At 55.1% G+C, this 26418-nt stretch overlaps 1 protein-coding gene across 2 annotated transcripts in view; it reads right to left on the bottom strand.

Moving 5' to 3' along the window:
- The window catches only part of Flnc (filamin C), a 30356-nt gene extending 7794 nt beyond the window's left edge, over positions 1–22562 (bottom strand). The window contains exons 1-35 of one of the 2 annotated variants that reach the window (XM_069996714.1): positions 21984–22562; positions 17088–17336; positions 15414–15511; positions 15130–15280; positions 14925–15043; positions 14726–14803; positions 14408–14570; positions 14026–14226; positions 12747–12884; positions 12301–12427; positions 12001–12137; positions 11619–11812; positions 11404–11517; positions 10786–10929; positions 10461–10584; positions 10167–10327; positions 9829–9919; positions 9574–9743; positions 8787–8904; positions 8433–8695; positions 7151–7748; positions 6259–6432; positions 6011–6173; positions 5591–5751; positions 3969–4136; positions 3771–3894; positions 3021–3177; positions 2757–2946; positions 2560–2583; positions 2189–2436; positions 1673–1771; positions 1263–1362; positions 815–955; positions 444–572; positions 173–346 (exon numbers count right to left, since the gene is read on the bottom strand). In XM_069996714.1, coding sequence (XP_069852815.1) covers positions 173–346; positions 444–572; positions 815–955; positions 1263–1362; positions 1673–1771; positions 2189–2436; positions 2560–2583; positions 2757–2946; positions 3021–3177; positions 3771–3894; positions 3969–4136; positions 5591–5751; positions 6011–6173; positions 6259–6432; positions 7151–7748; positions 8433–8695; positions 8787–8904; positions 9574–9743; positions 9829–9919; positions 10167–10327; positions 10461–10584; positions 10786–10929; positions 11404–11517; positions 11619–11812; positions 12001–12137; positions 12301–12427; positions 12747–12884; positions 14026–14226; positions 14408–14570; positions 14726–14803; positions 14925–15043; positions 15130–15280; positions 15414–15511; positions 17088–17336; positions 21984–22338 — 5845 coding nt within the window. In that variant the 5' untranslated portion in view covers positions 22339–22562. The remainder of the gene's footprint in view (positions 1–172; positions 347–443; positions 573–814; positions 956–1262; positions 1363–1672; positions 1772–2188; positions 2437–2559; positions 2584–2756; positions 2947–3020; positions 3178–3770; positions 3895–3968; positions 4137–5590; positions 5752–6010; positions 6174–6258; positions 6433–7150; positions 7749–8432; positions 8696–8786; positions 8905–9573; positions 9744–9828; positions 9920–10166; positions 10328–10460; positions 10585–10785; positions 10930–11403; positions 11518–11618; positions 11813–12000; positions 12138–12300; positions 12428–12746; positions 12885–14025; positions 14227–14407; positions 14571–14725; positions 14804–14924; positions 15044–15129; positions 15281–15413; positions 15512–17087; positions 17337–21983) is intronic. The other variant, XM_069996716.1, reaches the window with a different exon arrangement.
- Between the last annotated feature and the right edge of the window lie 3856 nt (positions 22563–26418).

Genomic DNA, 26418 nt, shown 5'->3' with positions numbered 1-26418 from the left:
GCTAAATATTTCTTGCCTACTCTGGAGAAGAGTGTTTGTTCCATTTATCCAAAGATGCCTTCCTCCTCCTTAGGAGGCCTTTCCTCAAGTACTCTTGAGCATTACACATATGTTGTATGTGGTGTGTGTGTGTGTGTGTGTGTGTGTGTGTTAGACTGCATGTCCACTGCACCTGTGATCTTGGCTGTGAAGGGGCTTCCTGGGATATGCTTGTCATCGAAGCGAACGATGATGCTGTAGTCTCCAGGTGCTGTGGGCAGGTAGGACACGGTGCAGGTACCATCCTTGTTGTCCTTGCAGGTGATCTCTGCTTTGGATGGGCCCTCCACAGCCAGTGACAGACCCCCTTTAGGTAGAGGTAGGTCTGAGATCAGAAGTCCTGCCCTCGTTCCTGCCCTCCCAGCCAGGCACCCACCCTGCCCCCTGCCTGAAGCTCTCCTCACCTTCCCCAGCATCCTTGGTGACGATGGTAAAGGTAGCTGGCTTATTGACCATGCCATGGCTCAGGCCTGGCCCATAGGCACTGACGTGACGGCTATTGATGGCATCCACATAGAACTGCAGAGGGCTCCCTGCAGGGAGAAAGATGGGGAGCTGGGTTAGCATAGGAACAGGAGCTACCTGGGAACGCCCTGGACCCCAGCATCTTCCAGAAGCCTCTTTGCTGAGTCCTGCATCTCTGCTATAGGCACTTGGCTTGTGGAGGTCTGGACATTAGATTTGCCATGTGTGAGAACACGTCAGGTGCTCAAAGAAGGAGGCGGGACCCATGTGGCTGGTCCTCTCTCCCTAGCCCTGCCAGACCCCAACTCACCAGGGATGTGGTTGCCGTCATACTTGATGCCCATCTGGTGCAGGCCCTTCTCAGTGGGTGCATATCTCACTGTGATGGTGCCATCCTTGTTGTCAGTAATGTTGGGTCGGGCAGTCTTCCCGGAGGGCATCCGTACCTCCCCTGCAGGGCAGACATGGTTACCAGAACCCTAGATATTTTTTTTCTACCACAGCTCTTGTTGCCCCTGGGCTGGCCCCTATGTGACTTTGCTTTCACCCCAAAGGCTAGACACTAAGACACAGACTGGAGCAGCAGGACCAACCAAGAATTAGAAAACAGATAGCTTGAGGCTGAGTTCTAGCTCTGCCCAACTTGCTGTGTGACCTGGGATAGTTTTGCTTCCTTTTTCTGGACTCTAGCTTCTATCTCTAAGATAAGGGTGTGGGCCTGCCCTCTGAGCCTTTCTGCCAAGGTCCCTGGGAAATACCTGTGAGTTCCCCTTTCTGTACAGTGAAGGGGATGACCAGGTTGAAGGGCCTCAGCATGGACTCCAAAGGCTCCAAGGGAACCACGGGTTCCTCAGTGGCCTGTGGCAGGTGAGAGAGAAAAGTCATTGGCTGGGCAAGGCCCAAAAGTGTGGCCTGCCTCCTGACTGATGCTGGAGAGAGTGAGAAAAGAAATAGATGGTTAATAGTAGAACCTGAAAGGTAAGAAAGGGGCGTGAACTTCAAGAGAAGGAGTGCTGTGCCCAGCTCATGGCTCTCTGCCCAGCCTAAGGCCCACTTGCTCCCCAAGAAGCTCCCAAACCATGACCCAACCTTGGCTGCAACAGAATAGAAGGGAGAAATGCAAGGGTAGGGAGGAAGAGGAGGAAGCCCGTTTTGGAGATGGTAGTACCCAGTGTGGGGGGCAGGTGCCAGGCCGGGGAGGGGCGTAGGGCTGGCGCAGCTGTAGTACTTCAGCAGGCTCCTCCACACGGGGCAGGGGGTCACACGCCTGGGGAGGCAAGGTATGGGGCACAGGATATGGTGTGTCCAAGGGACCAGATCGAACTCAGAGCAGAGAGTGTTCCAGTGACCTGAACTCTGGGGTGAATGTCTCAGGTATCTACCCTTGTTCTGCAGGGCCATCTCTGCTGAGAAGGAGCCCAAGAGGATAGCCAGAAGTCTGGGAGGACCACAGCAAGTTCCTCTAGGGAGGGCTGAGGTCATATGTGGGGCTGTGCTCATTTCCCATTTAAGGAGGCTGCAAGACCAGCAAAGGTTTGATTCCGGAACAGTCTACCTCTCAGATAGGGGGACTTGATTGGTGATTCCATGGGGACAGCTGGGGACCCTAGCTTCTACTACAAGGAATGGATCTCACCTCCACCCATCTGCCACCCCCTCCCTGCCCCCACAGCCAGGAGCTTACCAGCACGTGGAAGGGACTGTTGGGGATGTGCTCGCCCCCAAAGCGGATGGTGATGACGTATTTCCCTGGCTCAGGTGCTGTGTAGTAGATGTCAAAGGTGCCATCATGGTTCTCAACCACGTCCACATCCAGCTCTGCCCCATCTGGTGTAGACACTGTGCAGGTCACCTTCCCCTTCCCTGCTGCCTTGGCATCCACCGTTATCACGGTCTCCTCTCCGATTTGGATTCGGGGGCCCAGGCAGGCACCTGGCACATGGGAAAGGCAGGTCAGGGGCTATGGAGGATTGTCCAGCCCTGTGCAGTTACCCCCCCCCCGCAGTTACCCCTTTAGTCCCCTAGCCCCACAGCAGAAGAGAAGATGACACTCACCCAGGCCATGGCCTCCAATGGACACTGAAAGTAGAGAAGAGGGTTAGACCATGTGTGGCTCAGGATGGGCATGGATGGGTAGCGGGGATGGGAACAGGCTCTCTAGCCAGCAGTCCTTTGGGGACTGGACTAGGGAACTAGATGCACTTTGAAGGGATCGGATGGTGAGAAGGCTAGGGATGCAAGTGGATGCTCACCTGTAACAAGGCACTTGCTGGCATCCCCAGTGGGCAGGGCATGGATGCGGAAGGGTGAGTAGGGGATCTCATCGCCGCCATACTTGATCGTGATGGTGTATCGGCCACTCATGTCTGGCAGGTAGGACACAGTGTATGTGCCATCCCCATTGTCTCGGATATTGGCTTTCTTGGGTTTACCCTCAGGGTCCTAGAAGGGGGAAAGAGGTCAAGACCTGTCTGGGCCCAGAGCCAGACCTGGAGGTGGGTTGACCCTGGACTCACCAGGATCTGGACAGTGAGAAGCCCTTCTCCAGCATCCCGAGCATCAATGGTGAATTCCACAGGCAGGCTGGCAGGGATGCCAGAGGCATTGAGGCCAGGGCCACTAGCCCGTACCTTGCTGGCATCATGGGCTGGAAGCACTTTGATCTTGAAAGGGCTTGAGAGACAGAAAGGAGGGAACGTTGGTTGGGGTTTGGGGTTGGGAAGTTGGGTAGGAGAGGTGACTGTGAGAGGCTGGGAGGAAGGCCAGAAGCCGGGCTATCCTCAGTCTTGGGTAACATCCCTCAAGGACCCTTCTGACCTAGTCTGAACATTCGTTCTCTATTCCCAGGGAGAATGTGTATTCCTGAGAAGTCCAGCAGGCTCTCACGCCCCTGCACTTTGCTTAGGTGCTAATTTTTTTTAAGTCTTCATCTGATTTCCAGTTACACTTTACAAAGTATGATTTTATTGTTATTACTCGGGCGTTGTACAGAGGTGCTACTATTTCGTAAGTCAGATAATGAGTACATTACTTTCTTTGGGCAATGACATCCCTTCCTTTGCTTTCCTCCGCTTTCCCCCTCCCATCCCTGCCCACAAGGCCTAGGTGGTAACTTTGAGGTCAACTCCCCTGGGGCTGTGCCACCTCCAGGAGGAGCAGAGACTCATATATAGTGGGAGGGGCTCTCCCTAATCCCTCACGTGGCCCTGCAGGTATGGCCCCAGAAGTACTCCAAGTTCAGCCTGGGAGTCCATGTTGGTCCTCACCTGCGTGGCACCTCCTGGTCAGCGTACTTGACACCTACTGTGTAGGGTCCATCAGTGGCAGGGGTGTAGTTGACAGTGTGGGTGCCATCCCCATTATCACGCACCTCCACAGGCTCAGCCACACCTGGGCAAGGGAAGCAGGGTCAGTAGACTCTTCTGGCACCCTACCCCACCCTCCCCTCCCCAGACATCCCATACCTGTGGGGCCCAGCACCGCCACCTGCAAGGGGGCCCGGCCAGCTTGACTGCAGTCCACTGTGAAGGTCTGGGGTACCCGTGCTCTGACGCCAGCCCCCAGCCCTGGTCCGGAACACTTTACTTTCCCAGGATCCACCACATCCTTCACTGGCACCCGGAATGGACTCCCTGTGAGGAAGAGAATGTCAGCCTCTACCCACCTTCCTGGGAAGGTCTCCCTAAAGCTGAGAATCCAAGGAGAAGGCAGCCTCCCTGCCACACGATGCCCACAGGGAAACCTGACCAACACACCACTATGCTTAGGAATTTGCTACAGTGCCTGGTGAAAATGTGTTTTTAACATCGCAGTTGATAGATATAGAAAAGATGTGACTGGGTGCTGGAAGCTCACATCAATCTGCTCAGAAGGCTGCAACCTGAGGAATGAAATTCAAAGCCTGCCCAAGAAGACAAATCTGAGAGATTCTTATCTACAATTAGCCAGAAAATAAACCCCACAAAACAAAAACAAAAAATCCCAAAAACCAGGGCTGGGAAGGTGGCTCAGTGGTAGAGGGCTTGCCTTGCATGCCTGAGGCCCTGGGTTCGATTCCTCAGCACCACATAAGCAAAAAGAAAGCCGGAAGTGGCACTGTGGCTCCAGTGGTAAAGCGCTAGCTTTGAGCTGAAGAGCTGAGGGACAGCGCCCAGGCCCAGAGTTCAGACCCCATGACTGGATCCAAAAAAAAAAAAAAAAAAAAAAAATCCCAAAACCAGAGCGGAGGTATGGCTGAAGTTTATAGAGTGCCAGCCATGAGCAGAAAAAGCTAAGCAGGAGTGGGAGGCCCTGAGCTCAAGTCCCAGTAGCAGCACAAGGGAAAGAGAGAGAGAGAGAGAGAGAGAGAGAGAGAGAGAGAGAGAGAGAGAGAGAGAGAGAGAGAGAGAGAGAGAGAGAGAGGGAGAGAGAGAGAGAGAGAGAGAGAGAGGAAGGAAGGAGAGAAGGAAGGAAGAGGGGGAGGGAGGGAGGGAAGCAGGGAGGGAGGGAAGGAAGGAGGAAGGAAGGAAGGAACAAAGGGGAAAGAAGGAAGAGAGAAAGAGAAAGAAAGGAAGGAAGGAAAGAAAGGAAGAAAGAAAGAAAGAAGGAAGAGAGGGAAGGAGGGAGGAAGGAAGGAAGAAGGAAAGAAGGAAGGAAGGAAGAGTGAAAGAAGGAAAAGGCATCAAATTAGACAAGGGGAAAATGTCCAGTTTGACTGGACCCAACTTCTATAACGGAAGACTTGATGTACCCAGTGGCTTGAGCATAGGTGCGGGAGAACTCTGCAGAATGGGCACAAGCTGAGAGCAGCCAGCGGGCCAGTGGCAGTGGCAGCCTAGATTATCTTGAGTGACAGAACCTAGTCAGCAGCTTTGCGTGACCAAGGTCTGGTACTCTAGACAAGGGTCTTTGAGATCACATCCACAAGACCCACGGTCCTGCCTTTGGGCCAGGAATCAGCCGCTAGACCTCTTTCTGCTGTCTGGGCTCCTGCTCCCACTTGCTCTCCATGTCTGCTCTGTGAATCTCCACACCCTTCAGTGGCCCCCATGGAGCCGGCATCCTACAAAGCTCCCTGCCTTCCTTGAGCCCCACCTCCCCTGCGCACCTGGGATGGGGCGCCCTCCAAAGGTGATGTTGACGTCATAGTCGCCAGGGGTGAAAGGGATGTACTCCACAGTGCAGCTGCCATCTTTGTTGTCCTTGCAGGACATCTTGGCTTCCGAGGGGCCCTCAATGGCCAGGCCTAAGCCCCCAGTGCCAGCTCCCCTGTAAGACGACACTCCTGTCAGTTCAGTGAGGATCAGTGAATGGTGATGGAGGAAGTTGGGGAATAGGAAGGAAATAGAGGGCAGGCTGCTGGGAGCGGGCATCTGAGGAGGAGTGAGGATCTGGGGATACTGAGAGAGGTCTGGTCTCTGGGAAAGAATAGAGTAGGTGAGGCACAAACAGGACTAATAGAAAGGGCAAGGAGGGGAGGTCAAAATGGCCACAGCCCCAGGTCAAGGTTAGGCAAGGCCTAGGGTACCTGGTTTCCACAGTGAAGCGGTTGGCCTTGTTGACCAAGCCGCCCTCCAGGCCTGGCCCAAAGGCCCGGACTCGGGTGGGATCACAGCCCTCAGTCACGCCCACTCGGAAGGGGCTCTTGGGCACAGCTACCTCATCATACAGCACCTCCACCAAATGCACACCTAGAAGAAGGCTGCCATCAGTCAAGGAACATATCGGCCTCACTACCCCCGTCCACGTACACATGTGTGACCTGTGTGACCTCACCCTCTTCATAGGCTGTGTACTGCACGCGGTAGGTGCCATCCCCGTTGTCTGTCACATAGGTGTCTGTCTTAGCTCCCGAGGGGTTGAGCACACGAGCTGTCACGTGGTTGCCACCGGTGGCTGTGAGGGACCTTGCGTCCACGGTGAACTCAGTGGTCACCTCCCGCAGGACACCTGGATTTGGGAGGAGTGTTCAGCAGGGTGTCAGCCTTCACCCACGCCTTCCCGCCCCCCACAGCTGTTGAGGGGGCCCAGCTAACTTGCTGCAACCTGGTGAGCTTTTGCCTGTTCCCACAGCCTCTTGTTGGCTCCCCTCACCTTCTGGTGAAATCCTCTGCCCACATCAGTCTGTCCCTTTCATCAAGGCTATGGGCCCTCAGGGGCAGCTCCATCCCCGTCCAGAGACTGGCCTCTCTGCAGGGAGCTCACAAATGCCAAATGCCACTCTATCACTGGACTCTAGTCCTTCTCTACCCTGAAGCTTCCCCTCTGCTCCCTAGTAGCTTTCTTGAGTCAGGGAACTCTTAAGCAGATGAGTGAAAGGATCTCATTGGGAAAATGCCCAAGATGCCATATTGTCACAAGAACAGAGGTCAATCTGCAGATGCTATTAGACCCCTTTGCTCTATCTTGGGGGATGTCTCGGCCACTAAAGACTCAGGACTGGCCCAGTACCAGTGGCTCAGGCCTGCAATCCTAGCTCATCAGGAGGCTGAGATTTGAGAACTGCCATTCAAAGCCAGGCTGGGTGGATAGGTCCATGAGATTCTTATCTCCAAATTACTCTCCCCCAAACCCACCCTTCACTCAACCCCCATCCTTGCTTCCCTTCCCCCGGCTATGGCTCCTTGACCTACATCATGACCACTTACTCCTCTTCCTCCCCTCTTACCATGTGGCTCCACACCAGGCCCTGAGACCTTGACCCCACTGGTATCGACAGCTGGCTGCACATGAACACGGGTGGGGAATTTGGGTATGGGGTGGCCGCCATATTTGATGGTGATGGTGTAGGTGCCCGGGAAGGCGGGGCTGTAGGTGATGTGATAGGTGCCATCGGCGTTGTTGTGGATCAGCACCTCGGCCTTGACACCGGCGTCGGATAGGATCTCGATGGTCAGCTCTGCCTCACCCGCTTCAGAGCAGTCCACAGTGAACGTGGCTGCCTCCCCAGCCTTGCCCCGTTCTAGGCCTGGCCCACTGGCCCGCACCTTGCTTGGGTCGAACACAGGCTTGATGGTAGCCTTGAACGGTGAGCCAGGGATGTGGGCTTCTGCAAACAGGATGTTGATGGTGTACTCGCCCGGCTCTGTGGGCAGGTAGCTGACAGCACAGGAGCCATCGCCATTGTCCTGGCACTCGATTTTGGCCTCGCAGGGGCCCTCCACGGTTAACCCCAGGCCTCCTGTGCCAGCCCCTTTGGTGTCGATGGAAAAGGGTGCTGGGGTGCCTACAAGTCCTCCCTTGAGACCAGGGCCATAAGCACAGACCTAGCGGGGGAGAGACAAGAGTGTGAATTCCCTGTACCTGGTCTCCCAACTGCCCACTTCCATGGCTTCTCAACTAGCTAAGCATCCAGCTGTAGCAACTACTGAGACTTAAGAATTTACAATTCTAAGCCAGGTACTGGTGGCTCACGCCTGTAATCCTAGCTACTCAGGAAGCTGAGATCTGAGGATTGTGGTACAAAGCCAGCCTGGGCAGGAAAGTCCATGAGACTCTAATCTCTAATCAACTACCAAAGCCAGAAGTGGAGCTGTGGTTCAAAGTGGTAGAACAATAGCCTTGAGCAGGAGAGTAGAATTATAAATTCTAGCTGGAGGTGTGGCTCACGTGCCTGCCTAGGAAGCACCAGGTCCTGAGTCCAAACCCTAGTTCTACGTAAATAAACAAATAAGAATTGACAACTTTAGGTGAAGACACTGAGATGGACAGAGGGAATAATCTGTCCTCATGAGTGGACCTGGGATGTAAGCTCAGGACTGATATCTAAGCCAGACCTGGAGACAACTGAGTTATGTCCAAGGCAGATCCTAGGGTGGGGGATGGTCCTTGACCTAGGTCCTTGGCTGTGATCACTCCATACACCTAAATCTTCTGTCCTCTGTCCATGATTTATCCATCTTCCACACCAGCCCCTGACTCCTGGCTCTCACCAGTCCTTATCTGCTCACCTTAGAGGGGTCAGGAGGCAAAACACCTTCCACAGCAAAGGGGCTGCCAGGTACTGGATGGCCATCATAGGTGATATCCACCTTGTAGGGCCCCTCCTCAGGGGGCATGTAGCGCACAGCCTGGGCTTCAGCTCCACCCCCTGGCTCCAGCTTGCAGGGGATTGGCCGTCGAGAGGGTGAGGTCATTCGTACATCCAGCTGTCCCTGGCCACCAGCCCCTCGTGTGTTCACAGAGAATGCCTGTTCCTGCCCCACAGCCACCTCTGTGTGGAGGGCAAGGGACAGGATGGGCAGAGGCTCTAGCCTCCTACCCCACACACCTCACCCTCTAGGACTGGCTTTCACCCTACTTACTGCTGTTGAGGCCTTGAACTTTGACTTTGCTGAGGTCCAGTGGGGGTGCCACATTTACCACAAAGGGGCTTTTGGGAACAGGGTCTCCACCGTAAGTCACTGTCACTGCCATGTTACCCTATAGGGTACAACAGAAAGCCAGAGCAGGATAGCTTAGATACATTCTGGCATTGTATCTAAGGTGGACTCTTTTTTTTTTTTTTTTCCAGTCCCGGGGCATGCACTCAGGGCCTGAGCACAGTCCCTGTCAATTTTTTCCCCAAGGCTAGCACTCTACCACTTGAGCCACAGAACCACTTCTTGCTTTTTCTGGGTAATGTGGTGCTGAGAAATCGAACCCAGGGCTTCATGCATGCTAGGCAAGCACTCTACCCAGATTCCCAGCCCTAATATGAACTCTTGAGGCTTAGAAATCCACAACAAGCTAGGTGCTGGTGGCTCACACCTATAATCCTAGCTACTCAGGAGGCTGAGATCTGAGGATCGAGGTCCAAAGACAGTCAGGGCAAGAAAGTCTATGAGACTCTTAAGTGGAGATGTGGCTCAAATGGTAGAATGCTAGCTTCAAGCAAAATAGTTCAGGAACAAGTGCCCAGGCCCTGAATTCAAGCCCTAGGACTGGTTTGCATGTGCTCTTTCCCCACCCTACCCACTCTCAATCCATGGCAAGGAAAAATCCATGGCGGGAAAAAGGCAAGGATCAAAAGCTGGACCTTTGAGACTGGATGAGGGATGCTTAGCTCAGGGGTCAGCAGAATACAAGAGGGCTTACAAGAGTAGGACACACCTGTTGGACAGCAGTGTACTTGACAGTGTAGGAGTAGTCATGGTTGTCGATGATTTCAAAGTCCCGCACAGCCTCACCTTTGGCTGCCCCGGCAAAGTGCACGTCCAACTTGGCCTTGCCAGCCCCCTTGGTCAGCACGGTGAAATGAGTGGGCTTCCCGACTTCCACACCTAGGAGGCCACCCAGAGATGGTGGTGAGGGCTTGGAGGCCACCTAAGCCCAACCCCAAACTCATGCTGGTTCTCAGAAACCTACCTGTACGGTTCAGCCCAGGGCCCTCAGCCTTCACCTTGCTGGCATCATGAGACGGGTCTACCTTGATGTGGAAGGGGCTGGCAGGGATCTCCTGATGTAGAAAAGGATTGGTCATGGCATTACCTAGGGGGCCACACCTGTGTGCTGGGCTACATGCTAGTTGGGATGCCCAAGGTCCCAGTATGGACAACGGGGGTCCTCTGAGAGAGCCCCTTTTGCATCATATGTGGCACAGCACCCATACATAGGAAGGGGTCCATCAGCATCCATCTTGTTCCTGAAGCCACTAACACCTCCTGCATAGGCCCATGAGCACCAATAGCTGAGGGCTGGGATACCTGATTAGCAAAGAGCACCATGATAGTATAGTGGCCGGCTCCTGGAGGCGTGTACTTGACTGTGAAGGTGTCGTTGTCATTCTTGATAATGTCGAAGTCAATGTCAGCCTCTGCAGGGCCCACCACGCCTGGGGCACACTTGATGCCAATGCTCACATCACCTGATAGAAGGCAGACAGAGGCTCTGAGTGACACCCCCCCCCCCCCAGACAGTTCTGAGCCATGTCCCAAGAAACAGCCTTGAGTGGAGTCCAAGCCCTCCCACCAGAATCTACCCGGTGGACAGATACATACCTTGCCCTGCCTCGCTGCAGTCAACTGTGAAATAGGTGGGCTCATTGGCCTTGAGGCCTGTCTTCTCCACACCAGGACCATATACCTTCACCCGCTCCGGGTGACTACCTTCTCCCACATTCACCTGGGGGCAGGGGTTGATGCTCAGTATGGCAGGCCTCCCTCAAGTCCCATTCCCCTCCCTATACCACTCAGCCCAGCCTCAGCCTCTCGGGAAGGTGGGCAAGGGTGGCAATGGGCCCAGGGATGGCCAACACCTGCTACCTGGGGTCCTGCCTCCCCGAGACTCCTGGCAGTGGGCACAGGTCAAGTGTGGAAGACTCACCCTGAAGGGGCTCTTGGGTACATTGACACCTCCCCAGGAGATGATGATGGTGTGCTTAATGGGTTTGGTGGGCACATAGGAGCAGCGGAAAGTGCCATCGCCATTGGGGATCACCTTGATGTCGATGGGGCAGCCATCTGCATCCTGTGGCATCACCAGAACAGTTTATAGGGCTGCAGTGGCCTCAGAGTGTCTCACGGCGCCCTCTGCTGGCCTCTGGCAGCGGGCACCATTCCTTTCCCACCAGATACCACATCTCTTCCCTTCCCCCCCAACCCCTTTGGCATTTCCCCCCTCCCCCCCACACTGACATCAGGACCCTTTAGCCTAGTGTCATGTGCCTGGTCAGGGAGAAGCTGGGCTAAGCCAATGTTCCTAAAGTTGAATAATGATATGGTCATTAATATCTAGGGGGTCCATGGACCCCTAGAAACTGACTGGAAATGAATGTCCTCTTTGGCAAAATCACCTTTCAACTTCAAATTATTAGTACAAAAATGGGTTTTGGTTATTGTCAGTAAGCCAACAGTCCTCCTTTCTTTCTGTGATATTATCATCTCCCTTCTGGAGGCCTCTCCCTGGGGAACAGAGGGGCAGTGGAGACTGGCAGCACCTCACCTGGGCATAGAGTTTCAGGTCTCCCTTGCCTGCAGCCCGGGCATCAATGGTGAACTCAGCAGGCCTGTCCACAATGCAGCCAGTGGGTTCCAACCCAGGCCCAAAGGCCTTCACCTGTACAGGTCCAGAGAAGAGGGCTAAGCTGGGGGCCAGAAAGAGGCCCAGCATACCCCACCCCACCCAGCCCAGCCAATATGCACAAACTGGGACCATACCTTGTCTGGGAAGCAATCTGGCGGGGCTGGCTGAATGTGAGCGATGAAGGGTGAGTCACGGATATCCTCGTCGTCACAGATGACATGCACAGCGTACTCCCCAGGCTCCGTGGGCCAGTATCGCACATCACAGGAGCCATCACCCTTGTCATCACACTCAATCTTGGCCTGTGATGGCCCCTCAATGGAGAAGCCTGAGGTAGTGGGGAGAAGAGGCTCAGAGGGCACAGAGGCAGCTTGGATTCTCAGGCAGGTCCTCATCTTTCCCCCAGCTCCCACCCCACATAGTCACTCTCCCTGCTCATCCACATGTCCCTTAGCACTGGCATCCTCTGCCCCCAGCTACTCTCCAGGATCCCTCCATCACGTCCGAGCCACTTACCCAGAGTCCCCACTTCTGTGCCAATGGCCTCCACCACGAAGTCAGCTGACTTGCCCACTTGGCCAGTCTCTAAACCAGGGCCCCAGGCCCGTACTTTCTGGGCTCCTGCCTCTGGGCTCACCTGGACTTCAAAGGGGCTGAAGCAAAGAGAAAGGTGGCATCAGAGTCAGAAAGCGCCCCTTCCATAGATACCTTCCTCTCTTCCTCTCTTCCATGCAGCCACCTCCCTTCCTCTCACCCAGACATGGCTCAGACAGGAAGACCTTGCAGGGGGGGGAAAGTGGGAGGCATGGTGCTTACCTTCGGGGGATGGCATAGCCACCCCACATGATGGTTACCACGTATTTCCCAGGCACCACAGGGTAATATTCACACTCAAACACACCATCTCCAGCTTCCCGGACCTTCACCGGCTCCTCTGTGCCCTCTGAGGAGATTGAGGGGTACAGATCAACATCCCCTGGAGGACCCTCTAGGACCCAGACCAACCTGAGGGCAGTGCTACTAGTGGGCAGAGCTGAAGCTTGGGGTGGGGACCACACAGCATGCCAATGCAGGACACGGGGCAGAGACAGCAAGTCTTAGTGTATAGCCTGGAACACTGAGGCAGAGAGATGGTCTGAGATCCATGATGCCTCTGGTCACTGCATCTCTTTGGAGCTCTGAGGAGAGGATGCTTTTTTTCTTTGCCCTCAGGTTGTCAGAACCACTGCGCAGTCCCCCCAGCCCTGGGCGCTGGCACTCACTTGGCCCCTTGACTGTGACCTTGAGGTCCCCACTGCCGGCACCCTTGGTGAACACCTTAAAGTCAGCCACCTCTTTCACCCGTACACCTTTAGGCTGCAGGCCTCGCCCAGAGGCACGGCAGGCATTGGGGTTACAGGCTGGGAAGAAGAGAGAGGAAGTTAGGGATGCTGAAGGAACCTAGACTAAAGTCTCCACTCCTCATCCATATTCTCCTCACTGTGCAGTCCTGACCTCTCACAGGCCCAGGCCCGGGCCTCATGCAATCCTCTGTGCTCTCTTGTGTCCCCTCCTGTGCTGGGGACCAAACTGAACAAGGAGCTGGCTGAAGACCCCAGGTCACTGCCGACACTACTTGGGATGAAGGCCTGGCAGAGCCTGGGCTGAGTGGACTAAGACAGACAGCGAGGACCTTTTACCTAAGGCCATCCATCTACATTCAACTGGGCCTTCTCGGAGCCACCAAAACAACTCCAGAAACTCAGTCATGCCACAGGACATCCAGCAACCCCATCACATGAAGCCTGACACTGAGCACAGGCAATGCACAGAAACCATTCTGCCATGGGTTGCAGGCAGAGTGGGCATCTCAGCCTGCTATAGGACACGTAAAATCGCATGAAACCCACAAGGCACCACGAAACAGGCAATGACGTTGATCTAGGCCTGCCATGGAACACGGGCAGTAACATAGAACCTAAATGGTATCATAGAAATCACCAGGCAAGCAGCAAGGAGACCAGAGCTGCCAGAGAATACAGGCAATAGCATACGACGCTGGCCTGTCACAGAGTGCCATGGAGCGCAGCACACCCATACCGCGTGGGCCATGCTACACAGAACAGGTGAGGCCAGTCAGCTCTGGCCATGCCTGGCCCCACCTCCACCGGTGAGTACTAACGTGGCGCCACTCTCTTGGCTTGGTGGATGATGGGCACGGAGGGAGTGGGTGGTGGCAGGGGCACTGAGAGCAGGAAGAGAACCAGTGGGGGAGGAGGTCACCAACTGAGGGCCTGACAAGCAGGCTGGGCTCTCCTCACTACCATTTCCCTCTCAACCATTCCATGTGGTTCCCCTTCTGATTGCCTGACCCTCCTCTTAACCATTCCAGCCTCCTCCAGCATGTGTGTGGTGGGACCCTTGAATCTGCCCAACTTTCACCTATCTCAAGCCCTTCGTAGGTCGCCTCTAGCTGTGGACTGCTATGTTTCCCATCAACCTTCAGATGTAGAATTTGGTGGCAAGTCTCTGTTTGGCATTGGTAAGGTGAATGGCCCTTACCTTCAGCCACATGGACAGGGAAAGGACTGCGGGTGATGGGGGCACCAGCAAAGGCCACATGAACCGTGTGTGGTCCCTCCATCACAGGCCTGTATGTGCAGCGGAATGTGCTGTCGCCCTTGTCCTCCAGGGCTACCTCCACTGTGTCCTGCCGGCCCTGCGGGTCCACGATCACCACAGCAACATCACCAGTGCCAGCCCCTGCAACGGACAAAGGCTGTGCAGTACCCACTCTGGACACACAATGGAATTCCCTCATCCTGAGATAACCCAGCCTCTACCTGGGACCTCTGCCACAACCCTCTCCGTACCTCCACGCCCACCCACCCCTCTCCTCACTGTGGGGGGCTGCCTCCCTCACACGCCCTGGGGCCCACCTTACCTGCAGTGTAGATATCAAAGTAGGTGGGTTTATTGGCCACATTTCCCACTGGTTCCAAGCCAGGCCCACGAGCTGATACCTTGTTGGCATCTCCCAGGGCCATGCCCACATTCACTTCAAAGGGGCTACGCTCAATATTCTGTCCAGCGAAGAGCACGGTCACCTGGGGGTGGGGGGTCAAAGGTTAGCTTCTAAGGGAAAGCAGTTCTGAGAGAGGGTGAAGGGGTAGAATAGAGCCAGGGAGGGTGAGAGGTGGATGCTTGGCAGGGGTGGGGTGTGGGTTGGGCAGGGAGAACAGGAGGGGCTATAGGGAGATACCTTGTGTAACCCAGCAACCTTGGGCACATAGGAGACGGCATATGTGCGGTCCTTGTCATTGTTGGGGACCACCTTTGCCTATTGGGAAAGAAAAAGATTGGAAGCCAGAGTGACTGTAGAACAAAGCCCTGGACCCGCCAGGCCCTCTGGCAGGGCCACTTCTACACAGATCCTTTTATCCTCAGTGACCTCTCCATACCTCCTCGGTGTGGCCCTCAGGGTCCTCAATGTAGACCAGCACCTCACCCACCCCAGCATCCACTGTTTGCACAGTGAAGTGGGCAGGCTGAAGCACGGTGTTACCCTGGGGTTCAATGCCTAGGGGCAGAAGCAGAGCCTAGATTACTCACAGGATCCCACACCTGCCACACTACCCCAGGAGGACGTCAGGGCACAACACATACCAGGCCCATAGGCGATGGCTTTCTTGGGATTCAGCTGCTTGGAGCGAACAGGGGCACCAGGTTTGAGCTTGGCCTTGGGGAACTGGGACAGGTAGGTCATCACTGAATGCTCATCCACATTGGGATCCACGATCTCCTCAGGGGCAATCACCTGTCACAGAGAGAAATGATACTCACAGGGTGCCCTCTCCTCAGCAGCCCCAGTCCCACTGGCAGCTTGGCCAGGCTCATTAAGAGACCCCCTTCCAACCTGCCCTTCCTGTCCTGTGCCTCATGCAGTGTACCTGGGGCACCCCGAGCCAGTCATCTGCTTGTTGCATGGCCTCCCGGGCGTTCTGCACGGGCTGGTTTGGGTCCCAGGCCTCCCAGTCAGGGCAGAGACCTTGAGAGACAATAGAAAGTTAGATACAACAGTAAGGACATGCAGCCAGCCAGAGCACAGAACAGTGGCTCATCCAAAGCCCTCGAAGCTGCAGGTTCACAGCCTTTCCAGCAAGCTCTAGGCCCTTACCCAGCCAGGTTCCCTCTGTCCCCTGACATTGCAACCAATCACCCCTATGTTGAGACACAGCAGCCCTCGCTAGCACCAACAATAAGGCCTTTCTGTCTCAGCTGACACAGCCTGGTACTAGCCCTGCCAGCCAGCCTCCTGCCTGCACAGGACCCAGCATAGACCCTTAACATCAAGCCCCTATGAGAAATCCCTTCCAAGACCCTTTTGCTTCAGGCCAGCTGATTCAGTGGAGGGAAGAGGAGGTCAGAGCCCCTGGTCCACAGACACTTCTAATCTCCCCCCTCCCCACAGCTGCTTGAAGTCCCAGCAATCTAAGCACAGCTACATCCACCTTAGGGCACAAGACTTGCTCTGTCTTCTTAGCTGCCCACTTGGGGAAACTGAGGCTTTAAAGGACCAGTTGAAACTGGATGGGTCCTCTTATTTAGCTATCAAGATCCCAGCCTCCTAGCAGGAAGGATGCTGAGGCAGCCCCAGATCACCTGGGAAAGAGTTTCAGGCTCCAAGGGTGATTGGTCCAGGCCAGAGCTGCTTGGGGGAGATGTGTTATTGGTGGGGGGGCTCATAGACTGGATTCCATGACTGGCTGGAACAGCTGAGCTCACTGCTGGCAGCCACACCAGCTGTGGGCAATGGCTCAGCAGCTGGGAATGCTTCCCAGGCTTCATGCCCCCACCTCCCACCCCTGCTCCCCAGCTGACCCCAGGGCGGGGGAGGATCCTCTAAGGGCCACAGCTCCTAGGCAGGGCTGACCAGCTCTGGACAGAAAACATCTCAAGAAATGAGGTAGAAATCTGTACATGGATTGGAGCTTTGGACTATGCTGCTCACTTTTCCTGGGGTCCTGATCTGGTTCCAAGTCTAACCAGGTTAGGGCCTATACCCAGAAAGGGTGAGGCTATGTCATCTGTCATTGGACAGTACCATGCTGCCTCAAACTACATCATCTAGGCCTCAACCCTTTCTCTAGGCTGCCCCAGGGTCTCACAGAGTCTTCTCTAGGTCTAACACCAGGCCTTCTTGCTACAATTCCCAATGCATCTCCTTTCTCTTGCCTTAATGAACAGGGAGTCAGAAGTGGCACTGCGGCTCAAAGTGGTAAAATGCTAGCCTTGAGAAAAAAAGCTCAGGGACAGTGCCCAAGCCCTGAGTTCAAGCCTCACAACAACAACAAAGGAACAGAGAGTCAAGGCTCCTGCCATACAGGCTGTATGATCTGGACTTCTCTGCCCTTGCCTGTAAAATGAGGATTTTCCTGGGGACATTGCCCCATCTTTCAGGTAGGCCTGACTCTAGTAAGAAATCTTGTCTGGAAGACAAACAAACCCCACAGATAATCCTAATGCCCAGGCCCTGGGAATAATCACGAGCCTCAGTATCTTCAGATCATCTCCACAGTCCTTCTTGGCTAAGGTCTCCATGATGTATCTGATGACTTACTCACCAGGGGCACAGTTGTCTACCAGTGCACCCAGAGCCTTGCCATCCTGCCAGTCACGGTTGAAGTTGGTGATGGGTAGCTGGGGCACCTTGTTCTGGATCCAGCCAAGCAGACGCTGTTTGGGTGTCTGTTTGCGGGCATCTTCATCATCCTCATCCTCCCACATGGGCATAGAGATGGAGTAGTGCAGAATCAATGTCCAGATCAGGCCCAAGATTAGCTTCAGGTTCCCATCCACGATGGCCTTGCTGTCTGCAGAGTGGAAGGAACAAACCAGATTAGGAGGGTGTCTTTGTGCTATCTTCATCTGCCCAGCTCCTGAGCTAAGCAGGTTCCTTGGTTAGATCACCAGGGTCAGACTCCTACTTCTATAGAGTCCAATCACTTCTCTGCCTCCCAAATTCTCTCCCTCCTTGGTTCAGATGCCAAGTCTTGTCTGGTTTCCCCCTTAGAACCAGGCTGCGTCTCTCTATGTTCCTGCACACACACCTGTTCTTATACTGCAGCGCTTAAGTTTTCCGTCTATCTAAGATTCAGTCTTTGGCCCCTCTGGGCTGCAGGCCTCTTAGGGCAGACACTATTTTGTCTTGTTTTCTTAACTGTTTTACTGACATAAAACAAGCTGAAATGGGATAAGTTTTGATAACAGGCAAATATTCACAAAGCCATCACCACAAATGAAGAATGACATAGTCATCACTGCCCAAATTTCCTTGTACATACTCTTTCCTGATTTCCCCCTCCTGCCTTCCTTGTCCCACTGTCCCAGATAACAACTGATCTGTTTCCTTCCTTCTTTCTTTCTTTCTTTCTTTCTTTCTTTCTTTCTTTCTTTCTTTCTTTCTTTCTTTCTTTCTTTCGTTTCCTTCCTTCCTTTCTTTCCTGAGTTTGAATTCATAGCCTTCTGCTTGCTAGATAGGCACTCTACCATTTGAACCACATAACCTAACCCTTTCTTGCTTTTGTTATCTTTTGGCTAGAATCTCCTGGGTTCAATGTGGACCAAAAGCCAGCTACACATGCCACCTGTGCAGCTGAAACTTGCAGAATTATAGGCATGAAACTATCCGTTTGTTCGTTAAGATGATGCCTTATTAGCTTCTGGCTTGGGCTATCCTCAAACTGCCGCTCCCTTGATCTCCACCTCTCACATAACTGGGTTACAAGTGTGTGCCACTATATCTACTACTCTCTGTGCTTATGTTTTGTATTTTTTAGGCTTTTCTGTAAATAGGATCATACAGTATATTTTATTTTTATTTATTTGTGTTTCAGTGTGGCTTCTTTCACTGTAGACCCTGAGGTTTTTATTTAATTGTATTTTTGGGTGTGTGTATGTCTTTTCTTGTTTTGTACTGAGGATGGATCCAGGACATTACACTTGCTAGGAAAGCGTTTTGCTACTGAGCTACATCCTGGCTCCTTAAGTTTTATCTTTCTGCACTGGGACCTAGAATTTAGCACGTGTTTCAATAAAAGTTGTTAAGTGAAAGAATATTTTGAAAGCTGAAGGAATAGGGCCAGCTTGGTCCTATCTACAGTCTACCCTGAAGGCCAGAGGGCTTCTGGGTATTCTAGGAGGGGAGAAGAAAGGCCAGGCAAGGCATGCTTGCCAGAAGTTTGGAAGTCAGGTGAGCAAATGGGGTTGGTGGGATCTCACAAGAGACAGGGGAGATAGCACCCACTGCCTACTGAGACTCAAGATTTGGAGTACTTGGTTCCTGGAGATTTTAAAGGCCCAGTTCTCTTTTTATATCTAGGAGACAGAGTATATATATTGGGGGGAGGTCAGAAGCCTCAATCTTGTTTACTGATGTTGCTGAAGTAGTGGGAGAGGCTAGGGATGGAGGATTACTCCCTACACATTTTTTTCTTGCTCCCTTTCCCCAGATCTTGGAGGGGGGAAAGAGGGGTAGGGGACAAGGGCCTAGAGAGCCCCTGGCATCTTCTATACTATCCCTACCTGTCTTGAGAGAGAGAATCTCTGTCCCTCTGGCTCCTGGGGCTGGGTCTCTGGCCCTGGCTCCCCACCCTGCCACTGATTCATCCTTCCTTCCCCAGCAGCTCCCCAGCCCTCCCCTTTCCCCTGGCTTCACTGCAGCACAATGGTTTGGCAGCCCTTGGATTCCATGACACACTCACTCCCGGCCTCCTGGTGCTTTTGCACTCTCTCAAACACAGGCCCACAACACTTTCACACAGTCTGGATGCCCCAGTGCCCCAGCCTCCACACTGTCAGTGCCGCCAAAGCTGAGGCTCACACTCAGAAGTGCTTCTTGTGAACTGCAGCCCCGAGCCCTAGGAGGGAGCCCTTGAAGCTGCGGAGCTAGGAGGGGGTAGGAGTGGTGAGGGTCATTCATGTTTGCTGGAAAGAGAGGTTTCTCCCTAGCAACTGGCCCTGGGCCAGACAGCAAGTGGTCCCTGGCTTGGGGAGGAGGGAGGAGGCAGGCCCAGAGTCCCACCCTTGGAGCAATGACCTTCTACTCCTTGGGGGCCAGGCAGGGGTGGAGGGGGGCTCAACTGAAGTTTCTTTCCTTGCAGCACCCACCAAGCCTAGGGACACCTCAAAATAGGTAGGAGGAGACAGACAGCTAGTCCCTAACACCCCTCCCTGCACCCCCTCCCTCCATCCCGTGGAGGGGAATGAGAGAGGGATGGGCCAAGGGAGGTGCTGGGACAGCTGCAGGCCCCTCCAGCCCCTCCCTCAACTGTTGGCTCCAGGAGAAGGAATGGCAACTGGGGAACAGCTGCAGGACAGAGCTGCCTCGTGGGCCTCTTTGTTTGGAGCTGAGGGGGTGGGGGTGGGGCCGTGTGGGTTGCTGGGGGTGAGAAGGGCACACAGCTCTGTCCACGTAGATGAAGACCCTTCCTCCAGGAGAACACGTCAGCCCAGGCTCTGCCTTCCCTTCTAGAAGGGCAAGCAGGGAGTCTTTGAGATATCCCCCTCCCCCAGGTGCCGAGATGCTCAGTTTCAGTCCTGACACAATGCCTTGCAGGAACCCCCCTGGATGGCTCCTTGCCACTACTAAATGGAACCAGGGGGACGGGAGAAAGCATGACGCCCGCTCCTTGAGGGCAGCCCCTTTACATCATCCTGTACCCCAGCCCAAGCCCAGCCCTGCTGCTGAACTGCTGACAGCTTATCTGTCAGCCCGAGGAGACGCTCAGCCCAAACAGAGCCAGCTCCCCCTGCCTCTCAGAGGGAACCCAGGGAGCTCCCCCACCCCCAGCATCGACTGCTTCCCTCCCCCTCTACTGGAAGCGGGCCCCTCCCCAGCTGAGCCGAGGGGGCTGGAGCCAGGCAGCGCCGTGGGGGAGGGGAGAGGTGCACCGGGGAAGGATGAGGCCTGGAGAGGGGCCCGGCCCCCGCCGCCGCGAGGGGAGGCTGAGCCATTTCCTATCACGTCTTGCAGAGGCTTCAGGCTTTCCTCTGGAGACCCCACCTGGGACCGTCGGTCCTGCCTTTCAAATTCCAGAGTGGAAAGGGATGAAGAGGGGGGTGGCAGCCCCAGAGCTGGCCCCTCCCATCCTTTCCACCCCCCTCTCCCATTCTCCAAGCCCTCAGCCCCACTACACCAGGGCCCCCTCCCCCACCCCTTGCCCTCAGGCTTGTCCTTCTGGAAAGCTCAGAGACAACTGCTGTGTCACGGAGACAGGGCTATTTCCAGGCCGAGCAGGGTGTGGAGGGGGGGGGCAGTAGTGGGGCAAGAGGAGGTAAGGCCTAGGGAGGGGACTGGATAGGGCCAAGGGCCCCCGACTGACCTCAGCTGCTAATTCAGGAGGTATGGAGATGGCCCTGGGGGGACAGTAGGAGAGTGGACAGACCTCAGATTCTGTTGAGAAGTCTCTGGGGTACCCTCTGTGTGGGTGTGGGTGAGGGACTGCCTGGGACCATGTGGAACACACCTCCTGGGGCCCTAAGATGCACTGGGGGGAGAGGGGGGGTCTTTCCTGTATATCACAGCAGGGCCTGGCTCTTAGGAGCTCACCGAGGGCTGGGTGGTGACGGTGGGGCAGCCCTGGTGAGGGGCAGGGAAGTTGTCACTCACAGCCCACTCTGGGCTTCTGGTCTCCCCAGGCAGGAGTGCCTCCCCACCCCCACCCAGCACGGACACACCTTCCAAATCTGGTTACACTCAATGACTTCCTCCCTTCGGCAGGCCGGCCTCCACCCGGCCTTCCCCTCCCTCCCGGCCGCCGGGCAGTTAGCTGTAGCCAATCCCAGGCACAAGGGGTGGGCTGGGCAGGGCATGGTCAAGCGAGAGCCCGGCAAGTGAAGCAGGGGAAGGGCAAGCAGGGGTTAAGGCTCCCTGCCATTGCTTAGCGCCTTTTTAGGTTTCTGAGACTGGGATCTGCTTTCTGGCCAGGCCCGAACCCAGCTGCGGGGCACATGCCTGCTAGAGGGCCCCGGTGGAGCAGCGGGGCCCACCAGCTAGCTCCCCTTGGCCTCAGAGCCCTGAGCCGTGGGAGGTGGATGAGACCCGCCTTTAGTCTGCTCCTCCTTGTGGAGAGACCGGGAAGCCATTTGTTGGATGGAAGGGACACTCCCCAACAATCAGCCATGGACACCGGCCTTGTCCTGTCAAGCACGCACAAGGTCTGGCGGATGGAAGAGAACCAGTGCGGGCGCATGGGTTGGGTGGGGGAGCTTCAGGGCTCCTAAACGGGAAGGTCTGGACTCAAGGGCTAACCAAAGCGCGCGGTTCTGAAGAGGAGTGTCAAGGCACTGTCCCGGGAGCCTGGCCAGTGAGGGGAGAGACCAGGCCACTGTCCTGTATGCACACCGCGCTCCTCTCAGCTCTCCCCGGCACGTCCGTCCGGCACCTGTGTCCCCTTCGCCCCCCCCCCCCGGGCCACCCGCTCCCGGGCCGTGGCCCTGCCCTTGTGGCCCGCACTGACCGATGGACACGAGCTTGATGTGCTCGCGCTCCAGGAACTCGAGGGCCACGGACACGTTCTCCAGCTTCATCTGGCGGAAGTTGGGGCGCGGGTGGAACTTGCGGTACATGCGCTTCTGGCTGAGCACCTCGAGGAGCGCGATGAGGCGCAGCCCGTCGCTCAGGTCGCGCTGCAGGTCGGTCAGGCGCTTGCCCACGCACTTGAGGTGCTCGTTGCACCAGCGCGTGAACGTGTTCTGCTGGATCTTCTTCCACGGCGCGTCCTCGGCCAGGTCCTTCTCGGTGGACGGCATCTCGTCCGCCTCGTCGCCCAGGCCGAGGCCGGCGGCATCCGAGTAGCCACTGTTGTTCATCATGTTGGCGGGAGGGGGACGGGGACGGTGAGGCCTGGGGTGGGGTGGGGGGCTCGGGCTGCGGGTGCTTTCGGGGCGCTGTCGGGGCGGGACCGCGGGACTCGCTGCGCTGCGCTGCGCTCTCTCCAAACTTGTCTCGCGCCTTGGCTGGCGGGGCTCTGGCCTGGGCTTCTCGGCCGCGGTCGGTTTGCTCGCTAGCTCACTCTTTCTCTCTCCCTCCGGGGGCGGAGCGGTGCTCGGGAAGTGCGGCCCGGGCCCGGGCGGGGGGTTTAAGAAGCCCCTGGGCCGCTGCCCCCCCGCGCCGCGCCCGCGGCCCTGGGGTCCACGTCAGAGCGCCGGCCTCCCAGGAATGCCGCCCGGCCTGCGGGTGGGGGCCCCCGCCGAGCCCCACGGCCCCGCCTCCGCCCGCCCCTCCCCCACGCGGCCCGCGCCAGCCCAGCAGCCGATTAGGGTGGGGGCTTCTGGACCCCCCTAGGCCCAGGGCGGGGGGCGGGCGTCCCCACACCCCGAACATCCTAAAACCAAGTCCCACCCGTCAGGGATGAAATAGGCTCCTTCCACAGTTAACTAGGGTTGAAGAGACAAATGGGGAAACTGAGGCCAGTGATGAGGGCCAAACACACGGATCTGGTGTTGACAGAATTTTCTAGACAAGTTGGCCAGGCTGTTGACAGGGCCTGGGAGTCCTCCTGGCTCCTAGCCCAGCGTATTGTCCACCTGTGGACAGAGAGGGGAAGTTGTGTGTGTGTGTGTGTGTTGAGATGGCCTGAGAGGAAGCTGAGAATTAGGGAGGCTAATTAGGGAAAAGGTTGGGGGGAAGGGCTCCCCTTATCGATCCATTTTCTGATAGAAAAATCTTCATTTGGAGCCTAAATTCAAGGTCACAAGGGGAAAGACCGAGGCTCTTGCCCCTGAATCAGTGTCCCTGTCACCAGCCTATTTGGCCTCATTGTCTCAGAATGAAGCTGAGCTCAGGAAAAGGGTACCCAGTGAGTCACACTGTATGTGCACATCCCCCAGTCTGACTCAACCGAGGTGTTGAGGGGAAGGAGAGAGATTGCCCCTGGATGCCAGGGAGCCCCCTGGGCAGTATGCCCAACTGAGCCCTAGAGCAGGTTCTCCTAGGGAAAGGCGAGCAAGGCAGACACCAGGGAGAGCCCTGGTGGAGCAGCCAAGGAAAACTGTGACTGGGGCAGGTGGGCAGGGCTAGGGGCAGTGGGCAGGGAAGCCTGAGGGAACCAGGCAGGATGCCTAGGCAGGATTGGGCTTCAGGGCAGGCCCAGAATTGGTAGAGGGTTGGAGAATGGTGGCAGCAGAGAAGCTGAGGCACACGGAGGAGCTGGCCTGGGATATTTGGTAATTGGTAGCACATGTGTATCCCATTCCTGCCCCACCCCCCTTTGGACCATGCTTCCCCTGATTTCCCTGCTTCTAGACTCAATAAGTCATGCTGGAGCCTGAGAAAATTCTCCAGCCAGGTAGTTCTTGACCCAAGATATGTGATTACTGGTGTTTGGGACTTTATAGGTGATTCATTCTGCCTTACTTCTTTCCTCCTTCAAGGCCTGGTGAAAAGGCAGGAAGTAGTAGGCATCTTTGAGGGCTCTCTCCAGAAAGGTAAAATTAGGGAAGTGCCCATTTTGCACTGAGGGGTTCCTGGGGCGGGGTGGGGGGAGTAAAGCTTTTGATGACAGGGATCCACAAAATCATTTCTTTCAGGCTGGGAAGCTGGCTTGCCAGCTTACCTTGCATGCATGAGGCCCTGGGTTCGATTCCTCAGCACCACATAAGCAGAAAAAAGCCAAAAGTGGCGCTGTGGCTCAAGTGGTAGGGTGCTAACCTTGAGCTGAAGAGCTGAGGGACAGTGCCCAGGCCCAGAGTTCAGGCCCCATGACTGACCAAAAAGAAAAAAAAATCATTTCTTTCTCTTCACACTTAATGAGATTGCCTGGTCTTTAGATAAGGAGGGAGAAGAATAGAAAAAGGACCTGCTGTGCATGGCTGGTGGGGGGAGGGGTTGTCTGGGGGCCCTGATAGTGACAGGCAAGGTATAAATAGCTTGGGCCTTGCAGCTCATGTTCTGCGCTCAGGAATTCCACTCTCCTATTGGCAACCCTCTTTCCCTGTCTCCAGAATTGTCATTCTCCCCAAGCCACCTTTATCTTATGGCCAAAACCACCCAGCAGGCACTAGTGTTGGATGCCCAGCTTGGATCTCAGAAGGGAACACTCTGTGTGTGTGTGTGTGTGTGTGTGTGTGTGTGTGTGTGTGTGTAAAGGCAGACTTCTGAGCCAACCAGACGGTAGTAGCTCATGGCTTCAGTGTTGTCTCTTAAGTTCTGATGAAGAAATGAGACACAGATCTGAAAAATGATGGATACCTCTTAATTGCTGGGTCAAGCAGAAAGAAGACAGAAGCTGAAAACCCCTTAGTAAACTCCAATAGTTCATAGTCCTGTCTAGTGGGCATTGTCAGAGCCCTTTAATCAGCCAAGGGCCTGTTAAGGTGGGAGCACTAGGGGGAAAGTGGGCAAGTAGAGAAAAAGCTTGCAAGGGCAGCCTCCCTTGCTGTCCCTCCTCAATTCATTTTCTCACTACAGGAGAGACCAGTGTGCAGTCCCTGGGGGACTGAATGGTCAGTCGGCAGAACAGGGTGCAGAATGCCAAGGGATGGTTCTTGTCACCCTCCTCCGAAACTTGAGCCTGTTGCTCTCCAGGATAAATCGGGGCCTGACTCAGGCCCCAGGAGCCAGTCACAGTCAGCCTACCCAGGCACAGGCTGGTGACTCAGCCCTCAATATAGCCCATGAGCCCAGGTCCTAGGCCTGGCCATGCGGGCAGAACAGACCGTGCGCAATGCTGTCCTGGAGGCTGCCAAATGGGGCCCCTTCCCTGAGGAGAGCTAACGTGTTCCTCCTAAAGGGAGGAAGGGGCACCAAGGGGCTTGCAAGGGGTTTTGTCAGCTGAGTATGTGCGGCAGTGCTGGCTGCAGCCCCAAGCCATTTTTAGCCTCATGACTCACCACCTGTCGACCCATCTCAGGAGCCCAGGTTGCCTAGATCTTCACCTGGCCTGCCTGTCCCATCAAGAGGGAATGTTCGGGGCTGGGAAGGTGACTCAGTGGTACAGTGCTTGCCTTGCATGCCTGAGGCCCTGGGCTCGATTCCTCAGCACCACAAAAAGAAAAAAGCCGGAAGTGGCGCTGTGGCTCCAGTGGTAGAGCGCTAGCCTTGAGCTGAAGAGCTGAGGGACAGCGCCCAGGCCCAGAGTTAAGGCTCCATGACCAGACCCCCCCCCCAAAAAAAAAAGAGGGAATGTTCGTCAGTCACCTCCATGGGCCATACGTAACTTGGGAAGAGCCAAATCTATTTGAGCAGACCCAGGGAACCATGTGTGAGGTGTTTTTTGTTTTTGCTTTTTTTTGGTACTGGTTCTGGGACTTAAACTCAGGACTGGGATGCTGTCTCTGTGATTTTGTGCTCAGGGTTAGTGCTCTATCACCTGAGTCACAGCTCCACTTCTTTTTGGTAGTTTATTGGAGATGAGTCTTATGGACTATATTGCCTGGGCTGGCTTTGAACTGTGACCTTCTGATCTCAGCCTCTTGAGTGGCTAGGATTACAGGTGTATTCTACTGGTGCTTGGCCTGGAACATTCCCACGGTCACCTGTTATGATTGAAGATTATTCAGGTTTGTAGCAGGCACACTGACTGTTCTTCTGACCTGGATACCAAGAAAGGTGATAGAAGGGTTGCATTTCTCTTCACTTTTGATTTGTTGACTCTTTTGAGCCTCCATTTTCTCATCTGTAAAATGGAGTAATATCCTCAAAGGGATTTTAAACAATATTTTATTGTTATGGTGCTGTGCAGAGGGGTTACCATTTCATAAGTCAGGTAGTGAGTATACTTGGACAGTTACCCCTTCCTTCACTTTCTACTTTCATCCTCCTGTCCCTGCCTACAAGTTGCATAGTTCATTCTTCACATAGTGTTTACTGAGTACCATACCTACATTTGTTCTTCCTTCCTCCTTCCACTTCTTTTTTTTGTCGGTCATGGGGCTTGAACTCTGGGCCTGGGT

Source organism: Dipodomys merriami, unplaced genomic scaffold (assembly GCF_024711535.1).
Source record: "Dipodomys merriami isolate MVZ:Mamm:240054 unplaced genomic scaffold, mDipMer1.0.p SCAF_5, whole genome shotgun sequence".
Classification (NCBI taxonomy): domain Eukaryota; kingdom Metazoa; phylum Chordata; class Mammalia; order Rodentia; family Heteromyidae; genus Dipodomys; species Dipodomys merriami.
Note: the sequence above shows the minus strand (reverse complement) of the source record. Positions and strands in the feature narration are given on the sequence as shown.